The sequence below is a fragment of the Fulvia fulva genome, chromosome 13 (genome assembly GCF_020509005.1).
Source record: "Fulvia fulva chromosome 13, complete sequence".
Taxonomy (NCBI): Eukaryota; Fungi; Ascomycota; class Dothideomycetes; order Mycosphaerellales; family Mycosphaerellaceae; genus Fulvia; species Fulvia fulva.
Window position 1 is genome coordinate 1,998,982 of NC_063024.1, and position 15,842 is coordinate 2,014,823.

The window sequence follows — 15,842 nt, forward strand, 5'->3', positions numbered from 1 at the left end:
TAGTAAACCCGTTGTCTAGACTAAACTTCGAGGAGGAGTACCGTTTATCTACTCGATCTCGGAAATTCTTAAGCTATAGTATACTAGTATACTCTCTTAAGAACGTGACGGTACCGCTATAGCTAACACTAAGTCCGAAGATTAGTAGGAGCTATAGTATAGAAGATATATACACCTTAGTAAGGGACTGCTAAGAAACCTATATAGAGTTACTAATAAGAAAGATCCTATTCCTATTCCTTCTAAACACTAGAATTGTAAGGTCTGCTCCCTTATAAAAATAAGGAAGTTCAAAGGACCTACTATAGAGAGGAAAGGGGAGAGGCTAGTCCTCATCTCTATTGACATCTATAGGCCTTTTTAGGGCGTAGTCTCTAGGCTAGGATACAAATATTAGCTTAAGATTGTAGACAACTTCTCTAGGAAGAAGTAGGTAATCCCTTTAAAGGCTAGGAGCGACGCTCCTATAGCCCTACGGGATTAGAAGGTCTAGGCAGAACGGTAGTCAAGGTGCTTTCTGTCTACGATCCGTAGTAATAGTATAAAGGAAATTCTCGCCTTACTAAAAGAGTAGGAGAAGGAGTTTAGCACTTAGATAGACATAACTGATCCCTATAACTCTCTTCAAAATAGACCTATAGAAAGGTTAATTCAAGCCTCTAAGAACACAGTCCGGGCTATACTTAAAGACTCTAGTATACTAGTCAAGTTCTGGCTAGAAGCTTTATAAGTATAGACTATAATTAGAAACAGACTGCCTAATAGTCCGATTATTAATAGTATTGCTCTTTTACTAGAAGAAGCCTTTACTAGCTAAGTACCGTCAGTCGACTATTTCCGCGTCTAGGGATATAAAGCTATAGTCTATATAGACCTAAGAGCCTAACCTTAAGGCTTAAGGAGAGACAAGTTGATAAACCGAGGAAAAGAAGCCGTGTTTATAGGCTACTTAGAAAACACTACAAAACAATAGCTGTTCTAGGATCCCGATATAAAAGCTATAAAAGCATATAGTCACGTCGACTAGTTTAAGAATAAGAAGGGGGGAGATATAGATCTTAGTATCACCTTTACTAACTAGCCGAGTCGAGCGCTATAGCGCAATCCTGTTAGGAGGAAGCCCTTTAGGGCGAAATTTTCCGATAGGGGATTATCAAAGACACCGTTACGAAGGCTAGGAGAAAATATTAAGGCGGATTTAATACTGTCGAAGGCCGATAACGGTAGATCTATACAGAACCTACCAAAGTCATTAACACTATAGTAACCGCTATTTATATAACTTCCCCCTCCTCTAAAGGACATTAGGGAATACTAGAAGTTTAGAGATCAGGGTACTCTAATAAAAGAAAAAGAAGATGTCGTTTAGTTCGACCTATCTAAACACCTAGCGCTACCTTAGGTTGTAGGTAATAAGAGGTTAAGGGGGGACGGAGATAATAACTATAAAGAGTATAAGGCTAAACACTATAAGGCTCTTATCGCCTAGATGTTCTATCTAGACACTACAATAAGCTAGGTAGAGGAGATTCTAAACGACGTAGAAGAATATATATTTGCTACTGTTAGGCAGGCCATAGCCTATTAGTAGGAAGTACTAATCCTAAAGTCCTATAAGGTAGCCGTAGGAGACCCTAAATAGGGACATATATAGAGAGAGGCAATCGAGAACGAACTTATTACCTTAGTAAGCAACAATACCTAGGAAGCAGTTGTACCGCTAAAGGGTGCGAATCTAATTACTTCTAGGTAGGTCTTTAATGTAAAAAGAATGATTAGTAGAGCTATTAAGAAGTTTAAGGCAAGACTAGTTATAAGAGGGTTTTTATAGAAATATAGGGTTGACTTCGAAGAGACCTTTACACCTACTGTTAGACATAATACTCTCCGAGTATTTATGGCAGTAGTGTATAAGAGAGATCTCGAGATGCACCTAGTAGATATAAATAATGCTTTTACCTAAAGTAGCCTTCTTAAAGACATCTATATAATCCCACCCCTAGGAGTTAAAGTACCTCTAAACATAGTGTTTAAGGTCCTACGAAGCCTTTATAGGCTTAAGTCAGCAGCTAGAGACTAGAATAAGCTCTGTGTTACAAAGCTAGAGAAGATTAGATTTACCTAGTCCTAGGTAGATCTATGTCTACTTATCTATACGGATAGAGACCTTATAGTCCTTACCTATATAGATGATATACCTATTACAGCTCCGAAGCTATTAGATGTTTAGTGGTTTAAGGCTAAGCTTAGAAAAGTGTTTAAGATTTAAAGATCTTAGTGAACCTACAAAGATCCTTAGAATAAGGATTATAAGAGACAGGTCCTAAGGCACTTTAAAGCTTAATTAAGGACACTATATCTACGCTAACTTAGCTAAGATAAACATAGCTAGAGAGAAGGCTACGCTAACCTACTTACCTATAGAGAGCTACGAGTATTTAGTGCCTACGGCTCCTATAGATAAGAGGTATAACAAACAGGATTACTAGAGCTATAATAGTACCTAGATATAGCTAATAACAATAACAAGGCTAGACTTAGTATTCCCCCTTAGAAGAGTTAGCTTATATGTTACTGATCCCTCGTAGTAGTATATAAAGACTTTAAAGAAGCTCTCCCGATACCTACGGTCGTACCTAGACCTAGGTCTTATATATAGAAAGGGAGGGGGCAATCTCTAGGGATACTCGGACTCTGACTACGCTATAGACAAAGTGGATAGAGTCTCAATTCTAGGATACGTATAGTTCCTTTATAGATCACCTATGTCCTAGATAAGTAGGAAGTAGAAGTCTATTATAATATTAATAATAGAAGCTAAGTTTATAGCTATAAACATAGCCGTAAAGTAGTCACAATTTCTTGCTACTGTCCTTAGGGAAATGGGGTGCCTAGAACTAGTAGGAAAGAGCTCTTTCTAGCCGAGTGTAAGGGCAAGCAAGGGTACTATTGACGAGCTAAGGCTAGTTAAGCTTATAGGTAATAACTAAGCCGCTTTAACGCTTGTTAAAGATACCTATATATATAAAAGGTCAAAGCATATTGATGTTATATATAACCCTGTTAGACATCTCTAGTGGTAGATAAAGATTATAGTGGACTACTACTATAGAAAGGATATAGCTACTAATAGGTTAATAAAGCCCCTTAATAGCTAGTAGTTCTAAAACTTTATAAGGTAGCTCTAGCTTACGTAAAGGGATTTTAGGAGACTATATAGCCTAAGTAGGAGTGTTGAGAACATATAGGCCGTAGGACAAGTATATAGGTGTAGGTATATTATATAACTAGATTACGTAACTAGGGTTTGCTAGCCTATAGGCTAGCAAACATCCGGATACCTAGCATCTACCTCTACTAACACTAGCGATACTATATATAGATACACGCTATCCTATTAGGTCCTTCTTCGTCGTTCGTATAATCCGCCGTCTTCTACTACTACGTAACTCGTACACGTTTAATAAGATCTACGATAAGGAACTCCTCGCGATTATTAAAGTATTCGAAGAGTAGCGTCCGGAGCTTACTTATAAAGTAGACGAGGACGGCAATCTAGTCAAAGTGTTTATAGACTATAAGAACCTCGAGTATTTTATAACTACGAAGTAGCTAAATCGCCGATAAGCGCGATAGGTAGAATTTCTATTACAATTTAACTTCTAGATTATATACCGCCTAGGTATATAAGGAACGAAGCTAGACAGCCTAACGAGACGTAGCTAGGACCTTCTATAGAGGGTGGACGATCCGAGAAATTAGTACTAGTATTAGATATTACTTTCCCTAGAGCGATTCCTTAAGATCGACTCTATACGAGCTACTATCCAAGATACGCCCGAAGAAGAAGAGACGACTCCCCTAAATCCTAAAGCAATCGAGTTTATTCTAGAACTAGAACAGGTACTATAAACATAGCTAGTACTAGCTTAGGAAGTATAGACTACGAATAAAGCCGAAGTCGAAGCTAAACTCGAGTACCGTATAACGACTACTTACGCCCTAGACTAAGAACTTAAGGCGGCAATTGAGATACTACGGAAAGATAGTACTATCCCTCTACTCTTATAGAAGGCGAAGATACACCCTACGTACTATAAGGTAGATAGTAATATGTTATATATACGAGACTAGTACGATAGTTAGAGCCTATAGGTACCCGATAACTAGGCCCTACGGACTCGGCTTATTAGAATAAATTATAACGCTCTAGTAGTAGGACATCTAGGACGAGCTCGAACCTATAAACTCGTAGTACGAGAATTCTACTGGCCTAGCTTAGTAAGATTAGTACGTAGATATACCGCGAATTACCGTATATACCGTACGACGAAATCTCTATACTCCTAGCTACCTAGATTATTATACCTACTTTTAGTACCGGACCGACCTTAGAGGTATATCGCGGTAGACTTCGTAGTCGGACTTCCTAATAGTACCCTCGATAGTATAACCTATAACAATATTATAACCGTAATAGATAGGCTAACGAAGGAAGTCGAGCTGATTCCGATCGGAGCGATAACTATATAGAGTACGGCAAGACTTTTCCTTAAGTATATATTCTCCCGACGCGGATTTCCTAATACTATTACTTTAGACCGCGGCAAATAATAGGTTGCTACCTTCTAGAAGAAACTTTATAAGATGCTTCGTATAAGTCGTAAGCTAAGTTCTTTATACTACCTAGAAACTAATAGACAGTCGGAACGTACTAACTAAGTAATAGAATAGTATCTCTATATATTTACTTACGAGGTACAAGATGACTAGGTAGAATAGCTTTGTCTAGCTTAGTTTGCGATTAATAACCACCTTTCTAAAACTACTAGTATGTCGCTATTCTACGCTACTTTAGGCTATAACCCTAAGTTTATAGAGCGCGTAGACCTAAGCGCTAGAAAAGAGGGAGGACTAACTACTCTCTAGCGACTAGATACGCGATCGGCTAAAGCCTTTATACGCCGGATTTGCGACCTTTATAAGCACCTTTAAGGAAATATACGGATATTATAAGCTCTCTAAGCTAAAGTAGTAAACCGCTACCGAAGCATCCCGCTAGACTATAAAGTAGGCGGCTAGGTATACCTAAGTACTAAGAACATCCGTACGACTCGACTATCTAAGAAGCTCGATAGAAGGTACGCTAGCCCGTACTAGATTATAGAAGTTATACTAGCTAAGCTCTTATATAAACTAAGATTATCGGACGCTATAGTAGGACTCGATAACTGCTTTTATACCTCGTTACTTTAGCGAGCCGATCATCCCGACTTCCTACTACTCGAAGGCTAGTATCTAGTACTACTACCGCCGATAACTATCGAGCCCGATACTATCGAAGCCGATATAGTCGCTAATATAGTCGTAATACCTATATATATAGATATATAAGGTAGAGAAGATCTTAGATATATATACCCGTAAGCGAGTAGGTAAAGTGAAGAAGGAGCAGAAGCGTAAAGTAGACACTTAGTATAAGGTAAAATAGCTTAGATATTAGAATAAGGAGGATAGTAAGACCTAGTAACCGGCTAAGAACATATTTAAACACGCGGCCGCCGCTATTATAGACTTTTACTATAACCGGCCGGAGTTATCCACGCCTATAGGCTTCGTAGCTCTATCTAATTAGGCCCCCCTAAGTAATAAGGTACTCGGGCTTAATACGATTAGGGTTAAAACAATGGCGTTCGATAGTACGGGCGAACCTTTGTTGATAACGAAATTCGTGATCTCACTGAGCGTAGCATTGTGAAGCTCTTGCAGGTCCAGCTTGAAGTCTCTCGCACTCTTCCAAGATCCAGGCGTCACCCGGGCTTGCCACGTAAAGCCAGAAAGGGGTATGTCGCTGCACCGCGTGAAGCAGGAGGAAGGGTTGTTGCCAGACCAAGAGAGTTCGCAATGCCTGAAGCTGGAATCATAGGATGGTTCGAAGGGTTCATCCGTGTATTCAACAAAGAATTTAACATTGTGTTCGTCTGGCGAGGAGTCGGTAGCGGAGAAGGAGCTGAAACGCATCTGGCCAGCATTCGATCCAGTGACAAGCGCACCGAGGAAGAGAACCGCGAGCTTCATGGTGAACACGGCCGGTGAATGATGAGTCCAAGCCTGTCGCGTGAGATGTCGGCTGTGGGTGATATCTTGTATGGATTGTTGGTGGTGATGCTGAATGCTGGATGCTGGATGTTGGAGTTGTATGTTGATGGATGGTGTAAAGAAGGGAACAAGAAAGTCGGAAGAAAGATGCAAGTCTCGACGACTTCGAATGGCGTAAACAAGAGCCCTCTGCGGTGCAATGTCGCTTCTTCGATTGATGGCGTGCGCCGCAGGTGCCATGGTCGGCTGTGGTAGGGGCGAAGCGGGGTGTAGGCTGGCGCGAAGTACACCTGCTTGAGATTTCCAGCTTCACTTGCCGTATTTGTGCCCGCCGGGTTGATGTGCGCAGCTTCACTTGCCGTATTGGTGCCCTACGTGTTGCTCGGTAGACATCACGCTGTGAGAACGCGAAAATTGCCCAAGCGGCCAGAGGAGAGATGGCTGTATTGCTCAATCTATGCACCCCAGGTCGACCTTATCATCTTCCCAGAACCCCTCCCATCGCAACTCCCCCTCATGCGAATATGTACACTTTCCACCTTCCACCTTCCACCTTCCACTCCCTTCTCTCCACGCTCTTCTCCATCTAGTACTGACTGGCCGCCTGCTGACACGCCTTCAGCTGATCCATATACCACCCACAAATGGTCAAATTGCCCTGGTTCTCATCCATACACCTCTTGAAACCCTGCACCTCATTCCCACACACGCTTGGAGTACTGTTCATCTGCGCAGCACCGTACTGGGATTGATCTGCCGCCTGCATCGGTGCGGCCTCTTGCTGGGCTGGCGCGGAGCTGCCGCCGCCGAACCAGCCGCCGACTGCGTGGCCGATGGAGGATCCGACTGCGACACCGCTGAGACGATGGGTTAGCAGGAGTTGTGGGAAAGGGATGGGGGGATGTGACTTACGCTGCTGTGCTGGCCATCTGGCCGAAGAGACCGCTGCCGCCGCTGGTTTGCTGGGGTGGTGCCTGGGCTTGCTGTTGGCCTGCTGGTGGGTGGCTGACTGTCGATGCTTGACGGGTTTGGGCGGGTTGGGCGGGTGCTGCTGGTCGCTGGGGTGCGGCGACTGGGCGGCTTGGGGGAGCGCGAGGAGCTGGTCCGCGGGATTGGCGAGGCATGTTTGCTGTTGGTGTGTGGTTGTGGAGGGTGTGGTTGATGGATTCGTTGGTAGATGAGGTTGTGAAGAGTGATCAAGTGGCACCTCATTGGTGGTGATGGCGAAGAAACGTCGGCAGTCGGGAGTTGTGCTCAATGCAAGGCGTGTGATTGGTTGGTGCACCCCTGCGCAAGTCTGCCGAGCTTTCGAACACGATCGAAGCACTTCACGCCTGCTTGTCACTCACTCGACATCAATCTTCACATGCGGCTTCAGTCTATGCTCATCGTCTCGGGACAGACTTGATCGATATCTCGTCGCCTAGTGGAGGACTGAACGCCTCAATGACCTGGACCGGATAGACATCAGTGTAACATTACGTCTTGCATGGAGTACGGTCGAAAGCCACATCGACCTTGACGCCTACATAGTAGTCCCATTGCCAAAGACAGTACCCTACACCGCACGCCGACACGTCCACCGCGCGACCGTCATGCGCTGCTGCGGCTTTGCATCGTCCGCCTCACAGGCACTGCTGGAGCAAACGTGAAAGTTGTATGTTTTGCGCCTCGAGCAGACCCATCTTGCGTCCATCCCTCCATTCGAAGAAGGATTCCCTGCAAATGGTTTGTGCGTTGTTTCTTCTGAAACATTCTCTGCACTTTGCAGCAAATTTTAAAGCGTGAGGACAGCGTCTTACTTGACATCAAAGATTTCACCTGGAGCTTCTTCTTCTTCTTTTTCTCCCACACATATAGCGGAACCTACTACTGACAGGAAAGAAAGCAAAGATGTCAGGAAAACGAACATTCAGCAGCTCCGAGCCGTCGAGTCCTTCACAGCCTGGTCAGGGCACTCCCGCTGGGCTCGTACGAATCCGTAGAGGCCGCTTCGAGAACAGGTCTTCCTTAAATGAGTTGGCTGTATCTGGGCCATCGTCTGGTTCTTCCAGTACGCATGGCTTGGGGGTTCTCACCATGACAGATTCGCCTAGCCGCCCTGACAATACCACCACCGAGCCAGACGAGGAAATTCAGGTACCCCTTGACCTCGAGTCGGCCGCTGCATTGCTATACATTGGCCTTTCTGCAAATGCATCCAACGCGATATACCATCGATGGAGCAAAGCCGGCACCACTGTCGAGAGCATGGACTTCCGCAACTTCGCACAGGAGTGCATTGCCGAGCGCGCTCTTCAATCCAGCGCTTCGAGCGACATGCGCAAGACCCTTGAGAAACTGGGAGCAAGCAACAAGCTCGTCGATCAACTGATGACGCCTGGACACGACTCGATCCGCAACACTAAGACTGCTCTACAGTGGCTCGAAGAGATGATGGATGTGCGCTGGGAGTATCTGCAGTGGGGCAGGGAGGCGAGTAACGCACGCGCTAACACTCCTACATCGTCAGCCGCACAGAGCCCACTCGAAGTCTTCAAGGCGCGCCAAGCAAGCAAGCTTCGCGAAGAACAAGAACAAGCCCGAAAAGTGACCGCGAAGAACCACCCTTTCACCCCCAAGCCAGGCACTGGGCCTATGCCCGCGACCCAGACCGCCGACAAGCTCGGCTACACCACACTCTACAAAGGCACAACCCGAGTCCGCGCCGAGCGCATGTGGTCCCATCCTTGCCGCCGAGGACCCTTCGCCATCAGATCCCTCCGCTCCAAATCCCCCGGCGACTTCAGCGGCAACACTCATTCCTTCTCCTTCGCGCCCCAGATCGAAGGCGCGCAGCTGCACACCCGGTTCTGCAAGACCTGGGCCTCTGATGTCGGTGGCGTGTGCATTGTCACCATTGAAGTTCCGAACGAGGTGATTGAAGGGGTTGGGAAGTATATCCTCACGTTCCCTGAGGGGGAGTTTAAGAGTGTTGTTTGGAATTCTAGGAAGGGGAATGGGGTGAAGGTGGTGAATAGAGGGGCTTATGATGCTGATCTCCTTATTGGTGATAGTACTACTGGTATTGATGGCGAGTTCATGAGCGTGGCAAGTGCCTCGGAGATTGAGGAGAAGAATCTTATCAAGACTTCTACCGGGGAGAGAGTCACGCAGTACGTGTTTACCGATGTGTTTGAGGGCATTATCAATGGGGTTTGCGAGGATCGCACCAAGATTTTGCATAGCGAGGTCACGGGAGTGCAGCTGTTGCCTATCGATATTAGAGGATAGCGTGGCTCGAGGTAAATGAGCATAATGCACGTGCCATTCACCGTCAGTGTTGATCAAAACATTCCCGAGACTGCTGTAGCGCGAGGCATTTCATGCAATCGTGACTATGGTCGCTGATTATGCCCGTCGTACAAGCGATCTCGTACGCTTGGGGGTCGTCAGACAAGCCGCATAGCTTCGTCACCGCTGCTGGCGCCATACCAATCACAGTCTCCCTGGACCTTGCACTGCGGCGCTATCGATCTGAGAAGAGCCATCGCTTGCTGTGGGCTTCAGTATTGGTCAGCTTAGTCTCCTCCACGATGAACTGCATTGGGACAATTCGACACTAAGTCAGCAGACACTGGAATCAACAGAGATGCCGTAGTGCGTAGCCATACGAGCGTGAGGTCCTGAGAGAATTGTTGAACACCAAGAATAGAGTTGAGATAGGCGCTGTACGTGGCCAGACACGTTGCGACAGCCAGAGGCGAGCACGAGACTCGCTCACGTTGTCGACGAATGGTGCAGTCGTGACGAAGTCATTGGACGTGGAGCGTGGTGTAGGAGGGATGACTTGGGCGCGTAGATGATGATGTTCACCGATGTTGTTGGCAACCTGGAAAGATCCCACACGTGACACCTTCTCCGCGAACGCTTTCGGCGGAGGGTGGAGACAGCGCTTGGACCATACTTCTGCATTTGCCATTCTGCTGTAGCGTGCATAGAGGCCGATTAGACCGGCCTAACTGCAACAAGTCCCGTCTCTGTCGACTTCTGCGACACCGCACACCAAACGCTCGCCACACTATTCCATCGACATACCGTACCAGAAACGACGTCGTTGGATGTTTCTCGCTGAAGCACCCTCACCACTCGAAGCTGCCCGCACTTGGCTTCAGCTTCAAGATCTCGGCAGACCTTCAACCGTCGGGCCGGCTCAACATTCCCAGCTGCAACAGCGAGCCAACCGACTGCAACGGCCGATTCTACCGCAACGCGACCCTTGGACCTCCCTCCGCATAGGACAGCAAGCCGCAACGATCAGAATCGTCCTTCGCCCACGCCACACCACCGACACCCATTCATTGTACGCCCTCCAGCTCCGGCGACAATAGCAAGAGGATCTGCAAAGAGGCGGTAGACGGGACATCCTCCGGCCACTAGACACACACTACCCAAGTGGACCCCTAGCAGACACCACAGCGCCATTGAGCCTGCCCTACATCCACAGCAGTCTTCACGACTGTTTCTGCTGTGCGACACAGACAAAGAGCTTGGACTGGTGAAAGGACGCGGACACAGCAGACAGCATGGCAACTCCCGCAACGCAGTCGCTGAAGGTGCGTGAAACATGTTGCGGCCACGGCGATCAGGAGGGTGGGATACTGACGGGGCTATACAGTGCGTGGTCACAGGTGATGGTGCAGTCGGCAAGGTATGACGTTGCTCTGCGCGTGGAGGAGACGTCGATACTGACGATGATCAGACATGTCTCCTGATATCCTACACCACAAATGCCTTCCCTGGCGAATACATCCCCACAGTGTAAGACAGCACGCCGCGCAACTGCCACGCGTAAGCCCTTGCTCACGTATACCCAGCTTTGACAACTACTCCGCGAGTGTCATGGTCGACAACAAGCCCATCAGCTTAGGACTATGGGATACCGCAGGACAAGAAGATTACGACCGATTACGACCACTATCATACCCACAGACCGACGTCTTCCTAATCTGCTTCTCCATAGTCAGCCCGTCATCATTTGATAACGTCAAGGCAAAAGTCGGTGACGCCCACATCCTGCTCGCTGCACCTCTCGCTAACCCACCCTGCACAGTGGTACCCTGAAATCGAGCACCACGCACCTGGCGTACCCATCATACTCGTCGGCACGAAACTCGATCTCCGAGACGACCCCGAAGTGCGCGAACAGCTGCGACAAAGGAAGATGGCACCAATACAGTACGAGCAGGCCGTGCAGGTCGCCAAGGAGATCAGGGCAGTCAAATACCTAGAGTGCTCGGCGCTCACACAACGAAACCTGAAGAGCGTGTTCGATGAGGCTATCAAGTGAGTGGAAGCTGGGCAAGAAGCTTACGACTGCATGCGGAAATACTGACAAAACGTTCTAGGGCCGTCATTTCGCCGCGACCACCACAAAAGAAGAAGTCGACCAAGTGCAGCATCCTCTGATCGAATCGTCCACAGTACTTCGACAGACAGCACTATTTCACCCACATCTCCGGGATTTATTCATTGGCACGAAAAACGCCAGATCCACACACCACACGGCATCATCAGTTTCCGTACCCACGTCACCAGCAGGCAGCGAGGCCATGAGCACTTTTATAGAGGTTGACAGTTCGCGAGATTCACCCACGGGATGTCAGCTGCGGTCGAGTGTTTAGGCGTTCTGTGGCGTTTACGACAGCGGCGTGAGTGGGAAGTTCTGCTGTCGCATAGTCCCGCTCAGTCCCCAAATGCGGCGATGAAGGGATTGCGACAATCCAGCATGCACTGCGGCGGGCTTGCCGCGAAAGAAGGAACGAGCCTCACTGATTGTCGTTGTAGATACTTCGAATTCAATATTGATGCCCACACTTCCACCTGAGATGCCGAGAATCGTCTGCCAGTTTTGATAAAACCCGGCAGATGCCTTGTCACAATCTCATCTCTGCAGGCCATGCAATGCGTAAATTGTACTGACTGCTATAAAAACCGCAAGCGATGGGTAGAACTGATGATCATAATAATGTGAGGTCAGAGCAAGGATCCAGATCCAGTGAGGTACCTCATCCGAAGCAAATGCGTCCATGAATCGTGATGAGACATTGGGAATTTGAGACAAAGTGGGACCGGGACCGGGACCGGGACCGGGACCCACATCACTGCCAAGCCCAGTTCGGAGCACCTCAGTGATCGGGACTCGGGAGCCTCACCTCATCGCGCCGTGCTAGCTGTTTCTGTATATATATGCGACTTGCCTTGAAATCGCAGGTCTAATGTTTGTACGTTCCCGTCGAGGGTATAGTTATTCAGTGCTATTATACTGTATTATATTGTACTGTATTAACTAAGTTATAGTACCTAAATTACTATTTTTAACGGTTAAACGAGTAATAATAGGGTCCTGTTGAGAACATATAGGCCGTAGGACAAGCATATAGGTATGGGTATGTTATGTAACTAGATCACGTAACTAGGGCTTACTAGCCTATAGGCTAGTAAACATCCGGACACCTAGTATCTACCTACACTAATACCGGCGATACTATATATAGATACACGCTATCCTATTAGGTTCTTCTTCGTCTTTCGTGTGATCCGCCGTCTTCTACTACTACGTAACTCGTACCTATTTAATAGGTTATAAGCCCGGGTTAGTAACTCGGTGTTTCACCCTCGACAAAGTCGTATTAGAGTTATTCCTCTTTAGAACAAAAGGAAGGCAGACTAGAGGCCGCACCCGTATTATATAGGAAGCTATAGCCGTGCTATAGGTGTATATAAGACGTGAAAGAGCCTAGTAAGGCACTATTAGACTCCGAGTCAGGGAGCCTATACTAATACCTTAGACAAGTAGGCGAGCTTACTAAGAAGAGTCGCTCTCCGGACATCGCGTTCGTATCGACTAACTGTTTATTCTAAGAGAGCCGTAGTGTCTTAGAAACCCCCTCTACTAAGAGAGTTACGCTATAGTGTCTTAGTACTAATACGATCCTTCGACTTTCCTCCCCTTCCCGGCGGATAGCCATCCTCTCCGCTATTAACCTCGCGTTTGTTTTATCCCATTTCGATCCGATCGTGTACGACCGAATATATCCTTTTACCTAAGGGTAGCTAACCTGTCCCTTAACTTACAAAAATAGAGAACAAGACTAGGTTTATAAGAAAGAGAGCAGCACCTATTCTATTAAGAACATATAGGCCGTAGGACAAGCATATAGGTGTGGGTGTGTCATGTGACTAGATCACGTGATTAGGGTTTGCTAGCCTATAGGCTAGCAAACATCCGGACACCTAGCATCTACCTATACTAACACCGGCGATACTATATATAGATACACGCTATCCTATTAGGTCCTTCTTTGTCTTTCGTGTGATCCGCCGTCTTCTACTACTACGCAACTCGTACCTATTTAATATATTCTAATAAGAGAGAACTACGAAACATAGTTTAAGCTAATAAGAATACACCTAGTATCAAAGTAGGTTAACTAGGTCCTCGAAGACATCATTACGGACATTCCCGCTATAACCCTATCTATAGCGACACCCTCTATATTATCGGAGTCATCCCTTCCTTTAGATTAAGCGATAAGGAAGGCATTGTATAGACGGCACAATATAACGGCCCTATATAAGATATATATCTGTCTGTCGACAGATAACTAAGGATTAATATATAAGATCCGGTATACGAAGGAGTTATATAAATAGGCTAAAGCAAAATATAAGAGAAGACTTCTCGCTACTAGAAGAAGTTTACTTTAGCAATATACTAATTTCGTAATAATAGAGGACTAGTCAATAGATGACGCCTAGTAGGAGCTTAGCTCAATTATAAGGAGAGCTATTTCAATCTCGCCTTAGTTCTAAGACATTAAGACTAAGGACAGAAAGATCTAGTAACTCTTAGTAGCTCTGCTAGACTTATTTAGCTCAATTCGCGATATAATTAATGCCTAGGTAAATCTCTTACTACAAGACATTCTTATAATCCTTAGGGAGAAGCAAGAATTAATGATTTATTAAGGGACAGATATGTTCGCTAAGAAGGGTTTCTAGGGCAAGCTTACGTACTATCTCTACAATAGTAACCATTTTATAAGCAAGTGCCTACACCTTTCTATAGCTTAGTAGGCTGTTAGGAATAAGGACAAACTAGCTAGGGTTACCTACCCTACTAAGAGACAACCGTTACTACCTCGTAGGAGGTCATTATTACTAAACCTTCGTAATGTCCTTAAGGTAATAACGGACCTTATAAAGCAGATGAAGGAGAGCCGCAAGCCAAAGGCCTCCTCTAGTAAGCCTATAAGGGCCTATACGACCTAGGAAGACGTATTAGACTCTAAGATACTATTAGAAGATAATGATGTTAATGAGGTTGCCTATTCTACTATAGAAGCTAAAGGCAAGTACCCTCGTCCGAGTAGTTGCTTAACTCTTATACATCATTATATATAACTGACTAAGATTCACTATTTAGGACACTAAAGCCTCTTTAAAAGAGGAAGTAGATCAAGGTTAGGGGTGGCTATCTATAAGCTATATATATAGAAAGTGTAGTAATAGATAGTCCTTCTAGAAAGCAAATTGTCTTAGAAAATGTCCTGTTTGTTCCTAGCCTTAGAGTTAGTCTTGTTTCGTGGAATTAGTTTAGCTAATAGTTTGCTATCTAATTACCCAGTTTCATCCTAAAATTCTTGTCTAGTAAACCCGTTGTCTAGACTAAACTTCGAGGAGGAGTACCGTTTATCTACTCGATATCGGAAATTCTTAAGCTATAGTATACTAGCATACTCTCTTAAGAACGTGACGGTACCGCTATAGCTAATACTAAGTCCGAAGATTAGTAGGAGCTATAGTATAGAAGATATACACACCTTAGTAAGAGACTACTAAGAAACCTATATAGAGTTACTAATAAGAAAGATCCTATTCCTATTCCTTCTAAACACTAGAATTGTAAGGTCTACTCCCTTACAAATATAAGGAAGTTCAAAGGACCTACTATAGAGAGGAAAGGGGAGAGGCTGGCCCTCATCTCTATTGATATCTATAGGCCTTTTTAGGGCGCAGTCTCTAGGCTAGGATACAAATATTGGCTTAAGATTGTAGACAACTTCTCTAGGAAGAAGTAGGTGATCCCTTTGAAGGCCAGGAGCGACGCTCCTATAGCCCTACGGGATTAGAAGGTCTAGGCAGAACGGTAGTCAAGGTGCTTTCTATCTACGATCCGTAGTAATAGTATAAAGAAAATTCTCGCCTTACTAAAAGAGTAGGAGAAGAAGTTTAGCACTTAGATAGACATAACTAATACCTACAACTCTCTTCAAAATGGACCTATAGAAAGGTCAATTTAAGCCTCTAAGAATATAGTCCGGGCTATACTTAAAAACTCTAGCATACTAGTTGAGTTCTAGCTAGAAGCTTTATAAGTATAGACTATAATTAGAAACAGACTGCCTAATAGTCCGATCATTAATAGTATTGCTCTTTTACTAGAAGAAGCCTTTACTAGCTAAGTACCGTTAGTCGACCATTTCCGCGTCTAGGAATACAAAGCTATAGTCTATATAGACCTAAGAGCCTAACCTTAAGGCTTAAGGAGAGACAAGTTGATAAACCGAGGAAAAGAAGCCGTGTTTATAGGCTACTTAGAAAACACTACAAAACAATAGCTGTTCTAGGATCCCGACATAAAAGCTATAAAAGCGTATAGTCACGTCGACTAGTTTAAGAATAAGAAGGGGGGAGATATA

General features: G+C 45.5%; 3 protein-coding genes across 3 annotated transcripts; 2 read left to right on the forward strand and 1 right to left on the reverse strand.

Moving 5' to 3' along the window:
* Window positions 1-6,685: 6,685 nt before the first annotated feature.
* Window positions 6,686-7,223, reverse strand: CLAFUR5_14608 (Mitochondrial intermembrane space cysteine motif-containing protein; the record flags this gene model as incomplete). The annotated part of the gene is made up of 2 exons (XM_047913756.1): window positions 6,686-6,956; window positions 7,012-7,223. The coding sequence occupies 2 exons, from the start codon at window positions 7,221-7,223 to the stop codon at window positions 6,686-6,688; spliced, it is 483 nt and encodes a 160-aa protein (XP_047769593.1).
* A 769-nt stretch (window positions 7,224-7,992) lies between these two features.
* CLAFUR5_14609 (uncharacterized protein) lies at window positions 7,993-9,372 on the forward strand (the record flags this gene model as incomplete). Its single annotated transcript, XM_047913757.1, has 1 exon — window positions 7,993-9,372. One exon carries the CDS (start codon window positions 7,993-7,995, stop codon window positions 9,370-9,372), a length of 1,380 nt encoding a protein of 459 aa, XP_047769592.1.
* Window positions 9,373-10,664: 1,292 nt separating this feature from the next.
* On the forward strand, window positions 10,665-11,547 carry CLAFUR5_14610 (Ras-related C3 botulinum toxin substrate 1; the record flags this gene model as incomplete). The annotated part of the gene is made up of 6 exons (XM_047913758.1): window positions 10,665-10,694; window positions 10,757-10,789; window positions 10,841-10,899; window positions 10,956-11,136; window positions 11,192-11,424; window positions 11,487-11,547. The coding sequence occupies 6 exons, from the start codon at window positions 10,665-10,667 to the stop codon at window positions 11,545-11,547; spliced, it is 597 nt and encodes a 198-aa protein (XP_047769665.1).
* Between the last annotated feature and the right edge of the window lie 4,295 nt (window positions 11,548-15,842).